Raw genomic sequence first — 11,609 nt, forward strand, 5'->3', positions numbered from 1 at the left:
CAAACATATTCTTCATTTTCGCACAAAAACCAATAAAGCATTTCTACACATTTTCAATTGTTGGAAACTGCAAATAAAAATGAAAACACAACCAAACGGGTTCTTAAAATCCTGTATCTCTTGATAATATAAATTGTGTAATAATATATGTCATCGATCATTGGTAACAATATTTGAAACAAAAAAAAAAAAAAACTCAAAAACAAAATTTATACTAGCTTTTTAGACTTTGTATAAAAAACAAATGCGATTACACTTTTCTCCAAAAATTTTTCGAAAATTATCTGTGTACACTTGATCTCCTTTCGATAGGTTTGGACGGAAAATGATGACGCAAACTAAAAAAAATTGCATATTTTTTTTTATTTTGCCCCTCATTTAATATTTATATGTATATTTTTAAACTTACAAAGGAGTGAGATTAACATTATTAATTTTTTCTATAAATACAAAATTATTATATGAAAATATTGGATGAAAAGTATAATAAAAAATTTATGTAATTTTTGCTGTGTCAGTATTTTTCATCCAAATTGTAGTGAACGAGGTTTAGTTGTAAGTAGTAAATCTTTGGAAGGGATCTAAGTGTAGTTATGAAACTTTTTAGGAAAAAGTATAATTTTGTATTTTTAGAGGGTATAACTGTAATTAATCTTTCTTTAATAATATTCAGGGATAATCACACTCCTGTTCCCTAATGTTTGATGTAATTACACGTAGGCCTCCTGTAGTTTGAAAAATTACATCTATCACAACCTAAGGTTTGTTTTTGTTTAACAAATAAGTCTCCATTAGTCATAATTCAATGAATTTGCTAATAATAACAATTAGAAAAAATAAATGGAAATTGATATTTATTGTCAAATATTTTTTCAATAACCCTCGTACATTCTCAATAAATATTACTTTACTTTGATGATCACAAAAATAAATAATAAAAATAATGGGACATTGTCCCACTAATTACTTTTCTATCATAAAAAATATTTTTTCAAGTTTTTACGTCGTATCTTCTTCTATTTATATAGCCTATATATTTTTTCCAATTACTATTAAAATTTTTAAATAATTATTAATTGCGAATAAAACTCTTTATTATTATTATATTTTTATTAGAATTCTATTTCAATTCAACTATGTACATAATTAAAACTATTATTATAAAAATTATTTATTTAGACACATACATTTATAATTCGATTGTTACACAAAAGGACATATTGGCACCGTAGAAAAAATATAAAATATGACAAATCATTCACACATTTATAATATAGAAGATAGATATATTATGCAATACAATAAAAAATATTGTAATTTTTATTATTATCTTGAATATTATCATATGTATTATCAAAACCTGATCTTATTATTATTATTATTGCGGTCGAGTGTGGTACATATATTTTATGTAAATATAAAATCAAACTCGATTACTAAAATATATTTTTTTTTTTTTACTAGCCCAAGACCAACACAATTCATCCTTAACCCGTTAATTCTGGTACGATTTTTTAAACATAAAAAATTTATGTGTAATTATATCAAATTTCCGAATAAAAAAGTGTGATTATCCCTACTATTAATACAAGAAAGCCACACAAATTGTACAATGTAGTGTCCTATGAAAGGGAGTAACGTTTCCAGTTATAGTTGTGGCGTAAACCCCACACCTGGCCGCGGCGCGTTGGCTTTCCCAAACTACAACCTCTTGACTGTCTTTACACACACGCACACAGAGAACAGGGGAGCGGTGAAAATTATATGGGGAACCGACGGTTTGCGCAGGCGTTGACCAGCGACGACGAGGACGACGCGCCGCAGCGACGTCGCGACTCAAACGGCGATGAGAACGTAAAACAAAGGAAGCGTAAAATGGTGCACTTCCCCGACGAGGACGATGAGAAGAAAGAAATGGAGGAAGCAGAATTGGCCGAGCGGAAGAAGAAGAAGAAGAAGAAGGAAAAGGAAGAGCCTGAGCCGGAGTCGGAGGCGGCGAGCGAGAACGAGGAGCAGGGTGATGTGGAGGCGCAGCCGATGGGTACGGTGGTTAGGGTTTCCGGGAGGGGGAGAGGGAGGAGGAATCATTACGAGTCGTTCGAGTACAATGGCCACCAATATTGGCTCGTGAGTCTGTTTCTTTTGTTCTGGATTACTTTTTTTAGCGATTATCATGATCCTCCACTTTGCGGGGCTTTAATATTCTTTCTTACGACGTTTTTGCGGTTTTAGGTTTCCGGTTGAATTTGTTAGGGAAATTGCTGGAATATTATACTCCTTACTATGTTTTTATGGTTGTCCTACTGATGTTAATTCTTTGAATAGTTTGGTGTATGGGGGAGGTCTAAGTGTCTTTATTTCGGGCTGGGTGTGTGTTTGTTGCTGATCGGAAAATAGAGAAGTAGCTAAATGGGACTTTTTTGTTACTGATTTCGGCAATCATTGTCTCTCCTGTGGTAGCAAAAACGAGAAAGAAAAGAAAAAACAAAGAAAAATTTAATTCAAAAGTGAGTACAGTTAATTCCTTCCTTTATCTCATTTTACCAATTCGGCAGGATGTTTGGAGGTTCTCTAAGCATTGTAGCACTTCTCAGATTTGATGAATGCTCATTGTTTGAGGTGGTGTTGCAATTTTTAGAACGAAAGATTCTAAGAGTCAATACAACCAAGGAGAAATTATGTGGCTTATATAGACCTGCATAACAGATTGGATGTCAACATGGGCATAAGTAACAAATTTTATAGGAAAATGTTAATTTAAAGGTAAATGGAATACTGAATTAGACAGTGTATAAGCTACAGGCTACTAGGTTGCATTTTATCTAAGCATTTGGAAGTAAGGCACTGTGACATGAGATTTGGGAAATCTAAGTGACGAATAATCTGATTTTCTGCTTGTTTATTCAATTTTTGATTTCTTTTATGTCACAAATTTATGAAGAGATAATTTCCTAAATCTCTTCTCCCCATAGTGCATTCCCTCTAGTCTCAGTTTTCCTCTTAATCTTTTTGGCCCTCATGTGGGGATGTCTAGGAGGATGTGGTGTGTGATGTTATCTTTGTTAGAGGCCATATTCTTATACAATAATATTCAGTGACTCATTTATAACTGGAATCACACTTTAATGCTATTTGTAGGAGGATCCAGCGCTCTTCCATCCTGAGAATAAGAATCAGAAGCCTTATGTGGCCATAATTAAGGTAAACTCTTCTTTATGCTTGAGTTTCTCTAAGGAACATGGTGGTATATGATAAACAAGTTTGCTTTGCTGAATTATGTTGTATTGATACTTAAAGTTGCATTGGTGACCTTCTGGTAAGGGTTTTCACAGTGTTCTCCTAAAGGAAGTACAGTTGTCACCTTAAGTCCTTCCCAGAACTTCCTTTCATCTAATTTTGTGAAGATTAAGTGCATATTTTTCAAATGATTGGTTATCTATATTCATGATAATGGCAGTCCCAACTCCCAACATCAAAATGTTCTGGATTTAAAAATGACCTTTGTTGTCTTCTTTGAGGTGTGAGTTTAATATGTTGAAAGTCTGGTAGCTATTCCGATCTTTAACATACTCTGTGCTTCTTTGATTCTAGGTGCCTATTTACATAAATCCAGTGTTTTCAGGGTTGAATTTGCTTTTACTTGATTTTCGTGTAAAAATAAAAATGCTTTTGAATTAATGTGTGGAGATTGATGATTTCATACTTATGCAGATGAAAATGTATTTGGTTTACACATTCTGAAACATGGAGAAATGTGCACTACCGGGAGTATGACTGTATGGAGAATATATTAATTTGTGTCATGGAACTCGGAAGATATGAAGTATTGATTGGACTCACTAAAAATAAACGTACTATAGTGCAACTTTATATAGTTGGCATGAAAAAGTATATTGAACTTTGTAATGGAAATGGTAGAAATAAAAATAAGTGGTGTTTCTGTTTAACATGTGGTGTTTCAAGTAGTAGAAAGTTGAAAAAAGGGGTATGGGAATTTAAGCAAAGAGGTTCCCCTTTTATGCTACAAGCTGTTGTCTTTGCTGTAATGAGTATCAAGTTCTTATTTTGTCTCAGGACATTGCTAAAACCTGGCAAGGGGAATTGATGGTAACAGGGCAGTGGTTCTACCGTCCAGAGGAGGCGGAAAAAAGAGACGGTGGAAATTGGCCATTATGTGATACGAGGGAACTCTTTTATAGTTTCCACAGAGACGAAGTACCTGCAGAATCTGTCTTCCATAAGTGTGTGGTTCACTTTATACCTTTACATAAGCAGATTCCTTCTCGTCAGAAACACCCAGGTTTCATCGTGCAAAAAGTATATGATACTGAACAGCGGAAGCTCTTTAAGCTAACAGATAAAGATTATGAAGAGAACAAGCAGCATGAGATCGATGTTCTTGTTCAAAAAACTCTTGCACGGCTTGGAGACCTTCCTGACCTTGCACCTGAGGATACTATTGTGGATCATGAAGCTCCTTTGAAGAGAAAGAGACTTTTAAAGAGAAGGAGCATGACACTTTTGGATGATTCCAGGGAGGATGAAGGACTTAGCAGATCTCAATCACTTAAACCAGAAACTACTGGAAACACTGCTGCTAGTTCATCAGAATATTATGCTATTCTTTCAAATTTTAAGCAGTTGACTGGGGAAACACAGCGTGACAAGTGGTTGGAAAAGCTTCTTCAATGTATTAAATTCATATGCACTCCTGTAGGGAGTAAGCAGAACAATGAGGAAGAAAGGTTTGGTTCAGATGTTAGAACTCCCAGTAGCAAGAGCGGTGGCTCCAATAATGAATCTCATGATAAGACTCCTAAGGTAAGTGTTTAGATCTTCAGTTAGAAATCTAGACTATTCTAGAATCTTGTTTCTATCATCGATATGATTGAATTTGTTTTAGAAAAAAATGTTAGTACTATAATTCTTTGATGTTTTCCTTTGATATGCATTTTATAGGATGATGTATCATTTGACTGGCCTGATGCAGCTGTTCCTGCCATAGCTGCTCTTGAGAAAGCAGCGCATGATGCACTTTCTTCAGATTTTCAGAAGTACAACCAAAAGATGAGGCAGTTGGCATTCAATCTTAAGGTAGCTATTACTTGATTTTATTATAGTTCTATACATGCAATGGTGCCCGATCTAATTATTGCTTATCATGTTGAAATTTCCGGAGAATGTGGCATTTTGGTCTGGGAATTATGTGCTTTGAAATGCTTTACATCTGTCCCTGGTTATTTTTGCAGCTCGTTCTCCTTCATACATGTTAAATTTTTATTTGTTTTTTCCTTCATAATTCTTGATTCTTGGCAGAGCAATGCTGCATTAGCACGGCGTCTTCTGAATAGAGAGTTGGAACCTGCACAGATACTGAATATGTCGCCTAACGAATTAAAGGTCCACACCTTTCATCTTCTTGATTTAGAGTTTTTTATTTGTTGTTTTATTTTTTTTTATTGTTTTTTCGCTTCTCCTTCTAGCTATTTTGCCTTTTTTTCCAATAGATTTTTGGTATTACATAGAAATGGTTTCGGCGTCCACATAAATAAGATATTACAACCAAACTTTGACAATCATAATAAGTTTATATTATTTTCCCGCATCTTATGGCAGTGCACTGATGGGATAAATCTCTGTTGCTAGTGCTATCTTTTGATAAACATTTTGGTTCAAATGGGAGCCTGTGTTTTACAGAAAAATTGTGTTAATGTTTTCCCGTAAAAACTAATCGCAGGATGTATTTAATGACCTTCTTTCCTTACTTTGTACGTATACGACTAGCTACCTTTATCTGATTGTATTTGGGCTTAGCTACATGAATTCTCAGTTTGTTCAAGCATGGATAACATTTTGGAATATCTTCTGAGAACAACACCATCGACATCTGAGATTTGACGTGAAAAACTGGTTTCTTGTAACAATTGTTATAGGGTACCCTTTTCTCTGCTTTCTGGTTCTTTTTGTGGTTGGTTGTTCGGTGTAAGGGCAGCCGTTTCACCAAGGAAACTACTTTTCTGAGTGATCCTTGAGGTGTTAACAGATATCATGAGCTCAAGGAGCTTGGCATTGCTGCTAAATTATAATATCTGCACAGTTGCTTGTGTAAGAACAGGGTGCCAAATCTGGTTTTGCTGTAAGTGGAAATTTCGGTTAATCTTGTTCAAACTTTTGCTTTCCACAGGAAGGTTTAACAGCAGAAGAAATAGCAAGCAGGAAGCCAGAGGAGTCGGGGCGCTTGCAGGTTATTCAGGGTGTAATTCATTATTTCATAGAAGCAGTGTTTTCTTTGGTTTTGATATGGAGATCAGCTGTCCTAGTTGCTCTATATTGTCGATTATTTCATCATTTCTTTTTTCTTTCCTACGAGTTTGATGTTCTTCTTTTGTCTATGATGGCCAGATGACTGATGCCCGTTGTACAAGATGCATGGAGAAACAAGTGGGTTTGTTAGATATTATTCAGACTGGACATGGAGATCGCTATCAGGTTCTTAAATTAGCTTGTTTCAATTCACAGTGAAAACTACATATCTATAGTGTAAGGAATTGAAATCCAATTGGACAGAAGTTAACTTGGCAGTTTGATTTGCACCAAAAATCTCCGTTGAACTTAAGAGATAATATTTTGATCATTGCTCTAACTGTTATGAGATCAGTAATTTGGTAGCATCTAATCAATCCCAGTCTTAAGATTAGTTGTCCATGTGGTGATTGAAGCATACTACCAAAGATACCTATTCTAGGTTTATGGGACTGTTAATACTACTCTTTATTAGAAACGAATGTTGTACAAGTAGAGACAGAGACAGTCCCTTTTCCATCATTTCTGCTGGCTGGTTTTTGGCTATGTAAGTAAAATTTTACAGCATCTTTCAGTAGGCAACGTCTCTAGGATCTTTCTTGCTCATTTTTAGATCCCTTCAGAAGTAATCAGTGAAAATCCCTTTCGCTCGGCTATTCAAGATGCACATGTTCCACTGTAATGATCGTTGTTATATTAATTGCATTGTCAGCTGGAATGTGTTGCCTGTGGTAACACCTGGTATGCTTCTAGAGACGATGCTGCTGCATTGACCATAGAGGGACCAAGTTCTGCAAAGACTGTTGGTACGGCTCCGCTGGCTACTGCCAAGTTTGAAGACGTTCAGAAGAGTTTGATGAGTTCTGGTGGAGGAGCTGAGAGTGGATCCACTGATGTCCTCAAGAAGACGACGGAAGCATATATCCCCGTGTTAGATGATCAGAAAACACTTAATAAAACTGTGACTGAGGAAAATCCTACAGAGGGTAGTGCTATGTAATGCATGTTCGTAGGTTGCATTAGTTTAGGTTGAAGTTCTATTGTTGTAGAAAAGTTAACGTTCCAAAGTTTGGTGCGCTTGCACTGATATATGGCTACTTGAGCTATGGTGTAAAGGCCTTTGGGGTAGAGCACTTGTATAGAGCTGATGATTATTTTAATTTTTATTTTTTATTATGTGTTTATTAGAGGAGAGCTGATGATTCTTGTGTATATCCATGTTAATAGTTCGCTGTCTCTCTCTCTCTCTCTCTCTCTCAAACACGCACGCATTCAACACAGGCCACATCAAAGTGTGAACACGAGACTTCTTATTGTAAAGTTTTGTGCCCGAACTATTGTGTGAATATGATAGATCTGAAAAAGACCTCCAAAAGTTAATAACTACTTATCAAATATAACACTATTGTATCATCTGTTGTATTTGATTTAAATAATTTTTTTTTATTGTATATAAATACAAATTTGAGTTCTTCAATGTAAACAAATCATCATTCTATCAATCTTATTTTCCTTGTTTGAAGTGACATTAATTCTTAGTTGGACTACTTACAAACTTAGGGACTAAAGTGGGGGGAAAAAGAAAATATCTAAACTGATCATTTTATCCTCAATTATAATATGGTCATAGGTATGTTAATATTAAGAAATGAATTTGAGGAATTAAAGTGATTCTAAATAAAAAATAATGGGATTGATTATAATATTTAATTTTAGCAAATATATATGATGTGGGGATATTTCTGATATGCTATTAGGGACTTTCAGAACACATGAGAGACCTCCAATCTATTGTGTTCACACTATGAAATGCATCCAAAACACATTAGATGTAGTTTTTCCACATCAATAGTAGGACCCCTAGCCCATGCTGAGGCTAGAGTTTCTTTCTTTTTTTTTTTTTATCAATCCGTGGATCAGGATAGAGGTTATTATATTGACCCTCAAATCGGGCACATCAAGCACTTCTACTTTGAACCTATTGATGAAAGTTCTCAGAGTTTCATCATCTTTCTATCTTATGCTGAATAGGTGCGTTGTTGATCTTTTTGTCTTCTTCTCGCTTGCAACCTGATGTAGGAATTTTCTGACGAGCTGATCATATGACAGGACAGTAGTAGGGACCAACGAACATAATCCCTGTTGAACTCCACCATAAAGGATAGTTATAAGATTCGACAATGAAGGGTGTCTGACAGTTAATATAACTGCATGACATTGTCAAAGGCTATCAAGTGCTCTTTAGGGTACTTATCACCATGATACTTTAGCAGATTAGGAATTTTTACATTATGAGCCAAAGTTTTTGCCAAAGTCTTTAGTATAAATGGTGATCCCCTCCTTGTAACAACGTTCCCAAGGACCACATTTTCAGGAGCTAAGACTGCAGGCTGTTTTAACCCTTCAATTTGGTGATTGAGTGGATCCAATTGTTCCCTCATTTGATGAATCTCATTCGCTTCTCTGATCTCCTTGCTCTCCAGCGATCGCTATGGTATTTACTTCTTTAGATGGAGCTCTAGCACTCTTTCAAGGGCGAGGTGGAGGAAGGGGTGCTCTTCTTCTCTAGCTGGGAAGAGCTCTTTCCAATCGCAAATTTGGAATGGGCTCTGGGATGTATGGCTCTACGTAATCTCCATGCTCTTCTAATCCCATCTAGAGAGGAGGATGAGGTGGAGGGACGATATCTCTCTCCACGGCTCATTCCTCAAACATTCTTTTCAAGTCATTTCTTGACACAGTTAATAGGTCTTGTGCCTTTAGGAGGTTTATGGGGTGTGTGCCCGCGAAACCAATTGCTATTTGCTTTCCATGTGCCGCTTGGGGCTTGCCAGGAGTCTCTACTATATTCTTTGTACTCAAAAGAATTGGAGAGTTTTTCCATAGATGACATCAAATGTTGTACCAAAAAAATGCAGTAAGGTATCTGGATGTTTTGTAGTAAGTATTTAATGTCTTTACTACCCAAAATGCTCTAATATGCTCCCAGATACAGTACAAGTCGGAAGAGTTTCCAACAATGGCTCTCCGAAACTCAAGTTAATGAGGATCCATGTCCCTAAGAGAGAGAGCAAAAAGAATTGGAGTAGCAAGAGTTTGTACTTTATGCGGGAGAGCAAATATTTATAGGTACCGATTGGATTGTATAATTCTATGTGCATCCTAAATCAAGATTCATGAACGGTGGTATGTAGTGGGCCGCACATATCCGTATAATAGTGACAGGAAGTGGTTTAGGCGATAGCCCGTACCATACTGCTAAAAGTGACTGTAGCACTACTAATGTAGGACTGATGTCCTTTTCACTAAGTATGAATGTCTCAGGGATACCTTATGGCGTAGGCGATTTTTGAATATTTCAAAACCTAGTGATCAAAGATTATTACTTTTGAGCAAGGGCTCTCCGCATCCCAGGATCATTGTACAGTAGATTAGAGGTCTCTCATGTGTTTTGAAGGTCTCCAGAGGGATATTAGAAATATGCCCGCATCATATATATTTTCTTCTTCATTAGGATTAAATATTATAGGAATCTCTTAAGTTTTTTATTTAGAATCGTTTTAGTTTTTCAAGTTCATTTCTTGACGTTAGTATCCTTAGATTTTAGCTTTGTCTCAAATTCATCCCTCTAACCATATTATAATTAAGGGTAAAATGATCAATTTAGATTTTTTCCACTCACTTTACTTCCGAAGTTTGTAAGTTGTCTACTTGGAGTTCATGTCACTTCAAACAAGAGAAATTAGATTCATAGAATGATGATTTGTTCATATTTAAGAACTCAAATTTGTATATATGTACAATTACTTAAATCAAATTTGATCAAATACAACAGATCATAAAATAAACGTGTATATGATATGTAATTAATCACTCTTCTTAAATTATACACCAATCACATAATAAATGCATATAATTTATCGTATAGTTGGTGTAATTAAATGTAGAACCCCTGTGGTTTGAAAAATTACATATAGCAACTTTGAGGTTTGTTACCAAGTAAGTCTCATTCTTTTAGTCAAAATTTATCAAATTTATTGATATTAACAAAAAAAAAAAGAAAACCAGATAAAAATCTCTATTTACCTTTTGATTGACTTATTGCAGGTTAAATTAATCTTTCTACGACCAAATTACCCTCATACATCTTCACACGTTAATACATGTGAGGAGGTATATTTCATCATTATAACAGTAATTTAGTTGTAAAAAAATTATTTGACATGCAATAAGTCAATAATTAGTCAATCGAGGATAAATATTATTTTTTACTCAAATTTTTTTTGTTAATATTAGTAAATTCAATGAATTTTCACTAATGGAGGGACCTATTTATTAGATAGAAGTAAACTCTAAATGTACTAAACGTAATTTTTTAAACCACAAAAAATTTACATATAATTACACCAAATATTAAGAGAAGTGTAATTATCCTTATTTATGTGATGTACCCATATTATGAGTGTGTGTGAGCAGAGAGCAATAAATCCCTTCCAATTTAAATTTTGAAACCTACACAATAACCCCTACCTTTGCATAAAGTCACCAACACTCTGTCTTATCATCATCAAGAGGGGGGGGGGGGGTGGATGTCCTTATCATCATCAATGCATCAAATTTCTTATATTTCAAAATAAATAAATAAATAAATAAATCTTTTCTTTTTTTATATTATTTTTTTTGATTAAAAAAGGGGTTTTGGTTGTTGAAATAATTAGTGTAATTTGGTGGGCATTATTGTCCACTTAAATGTGTTGCAGCACACAAAAATTCAAATTACATTGATTGATTACTAATTAGGTATATTGCACCCAACCAACCCACAAATTTTAATTTGTAAGCCCCACATAATAAAATCAGGGATTCCTCTCTAATTTATTATTATTATTACTATTATTATTATTATTATTATTATTATTATTATTATAAGAAATAAATACACTCATAAAGTTTGATGTAGTTTTACGTAAACCTTTTGTGATAATTACAGTACCATCACCTCAAGTTAATTAGATGTAATTTTTTAAATTACAAAAAATTTACGTGTAATTACACCAAACATCATAGAAGAAAAGTGTAATTGTCCCCTTATTATAATAATAAAATAAGTAATTATTGATAAGTTGGAAATACCATAAAAATCCTTATCATACACGGTTCGGTCGGCGGGTGCCCATGCAATTGACATTTATTGTTTTTTCTTATTATTATTATTATTATTAATCTAATTTGTTATGTTTTGATTTGGAATTTATTTAGTTTTAATTTTTACATTTTTTATTTACCATGTATTTATTTCCTATCAT

At 34.3% G+C, this 11,609-nt stretch overlaps 1 protein-coding gene across 3 annotated transcripts; it reads left to right on the forward strand.

Annotated features, from left to right (window-relative positions):
* The first annotated feature begins 1,617 nt into the window (after positions 1-1,617).
* Positions 1,618-7,539, forward strand: LOC105157865 (ASI1-immunoprecipitated protein 3). 3 transcript variants are annotated; one of them, XM_020695429.2, is made up of 8 exons: positions 1,618-2,127; positions 3,139-3,201; positions 4,075-4,821; positions 4,960-5,094; positions 5,317-5,400; positions 6,185-6,256; positions 6,403-6,489; positions 7,016-7,539. In XM_020695429.2, exons 1-8 carry the CDS (start codon positions 1,765-1,767, stop codon positions 7,301-7,303), a joined length of 1,839 nt encoding a protein of 612 aa, XP_020551088.1. In that variant the 5' UTR covers positions 1,618-1,764; the 3' UTR covers positions 7,304-7,539. The 3 variants fall into 3 exon arrangements, with proteins under 3 accessions (XP_020551088.1, XP_011072667.1, XP_088740457.1); XM_011074365.2 differs by having other exon boundaries at positions 6,185-6,244; XM_088884331.1 differs by lacking the exon at positions 7,016-7,539 and having other exon boundaries at positions 6,185-6,254; positions 6,403-6,479.
* The last annotated feature ends 4,070 nt before the right edge of the window (positions 7,540-11,609 follow it).

The sequence above is a fragment of the Sesamum indicum genome, linkage group LG1 (genome assembly GCF_026168435.1).
Source record: "Sesamum indicum cultivar Baizhima isolate 11 linkage group LG1, ASM2616843v1, whole genome shotgun sequence".
Taxonomy (NCBI): Eukaryota; Viridiplantae; Streptophyta; class Magnoliopsida; order Lamiales; family Pedaliaceae; genus Sesamum; species Sesamum indicum.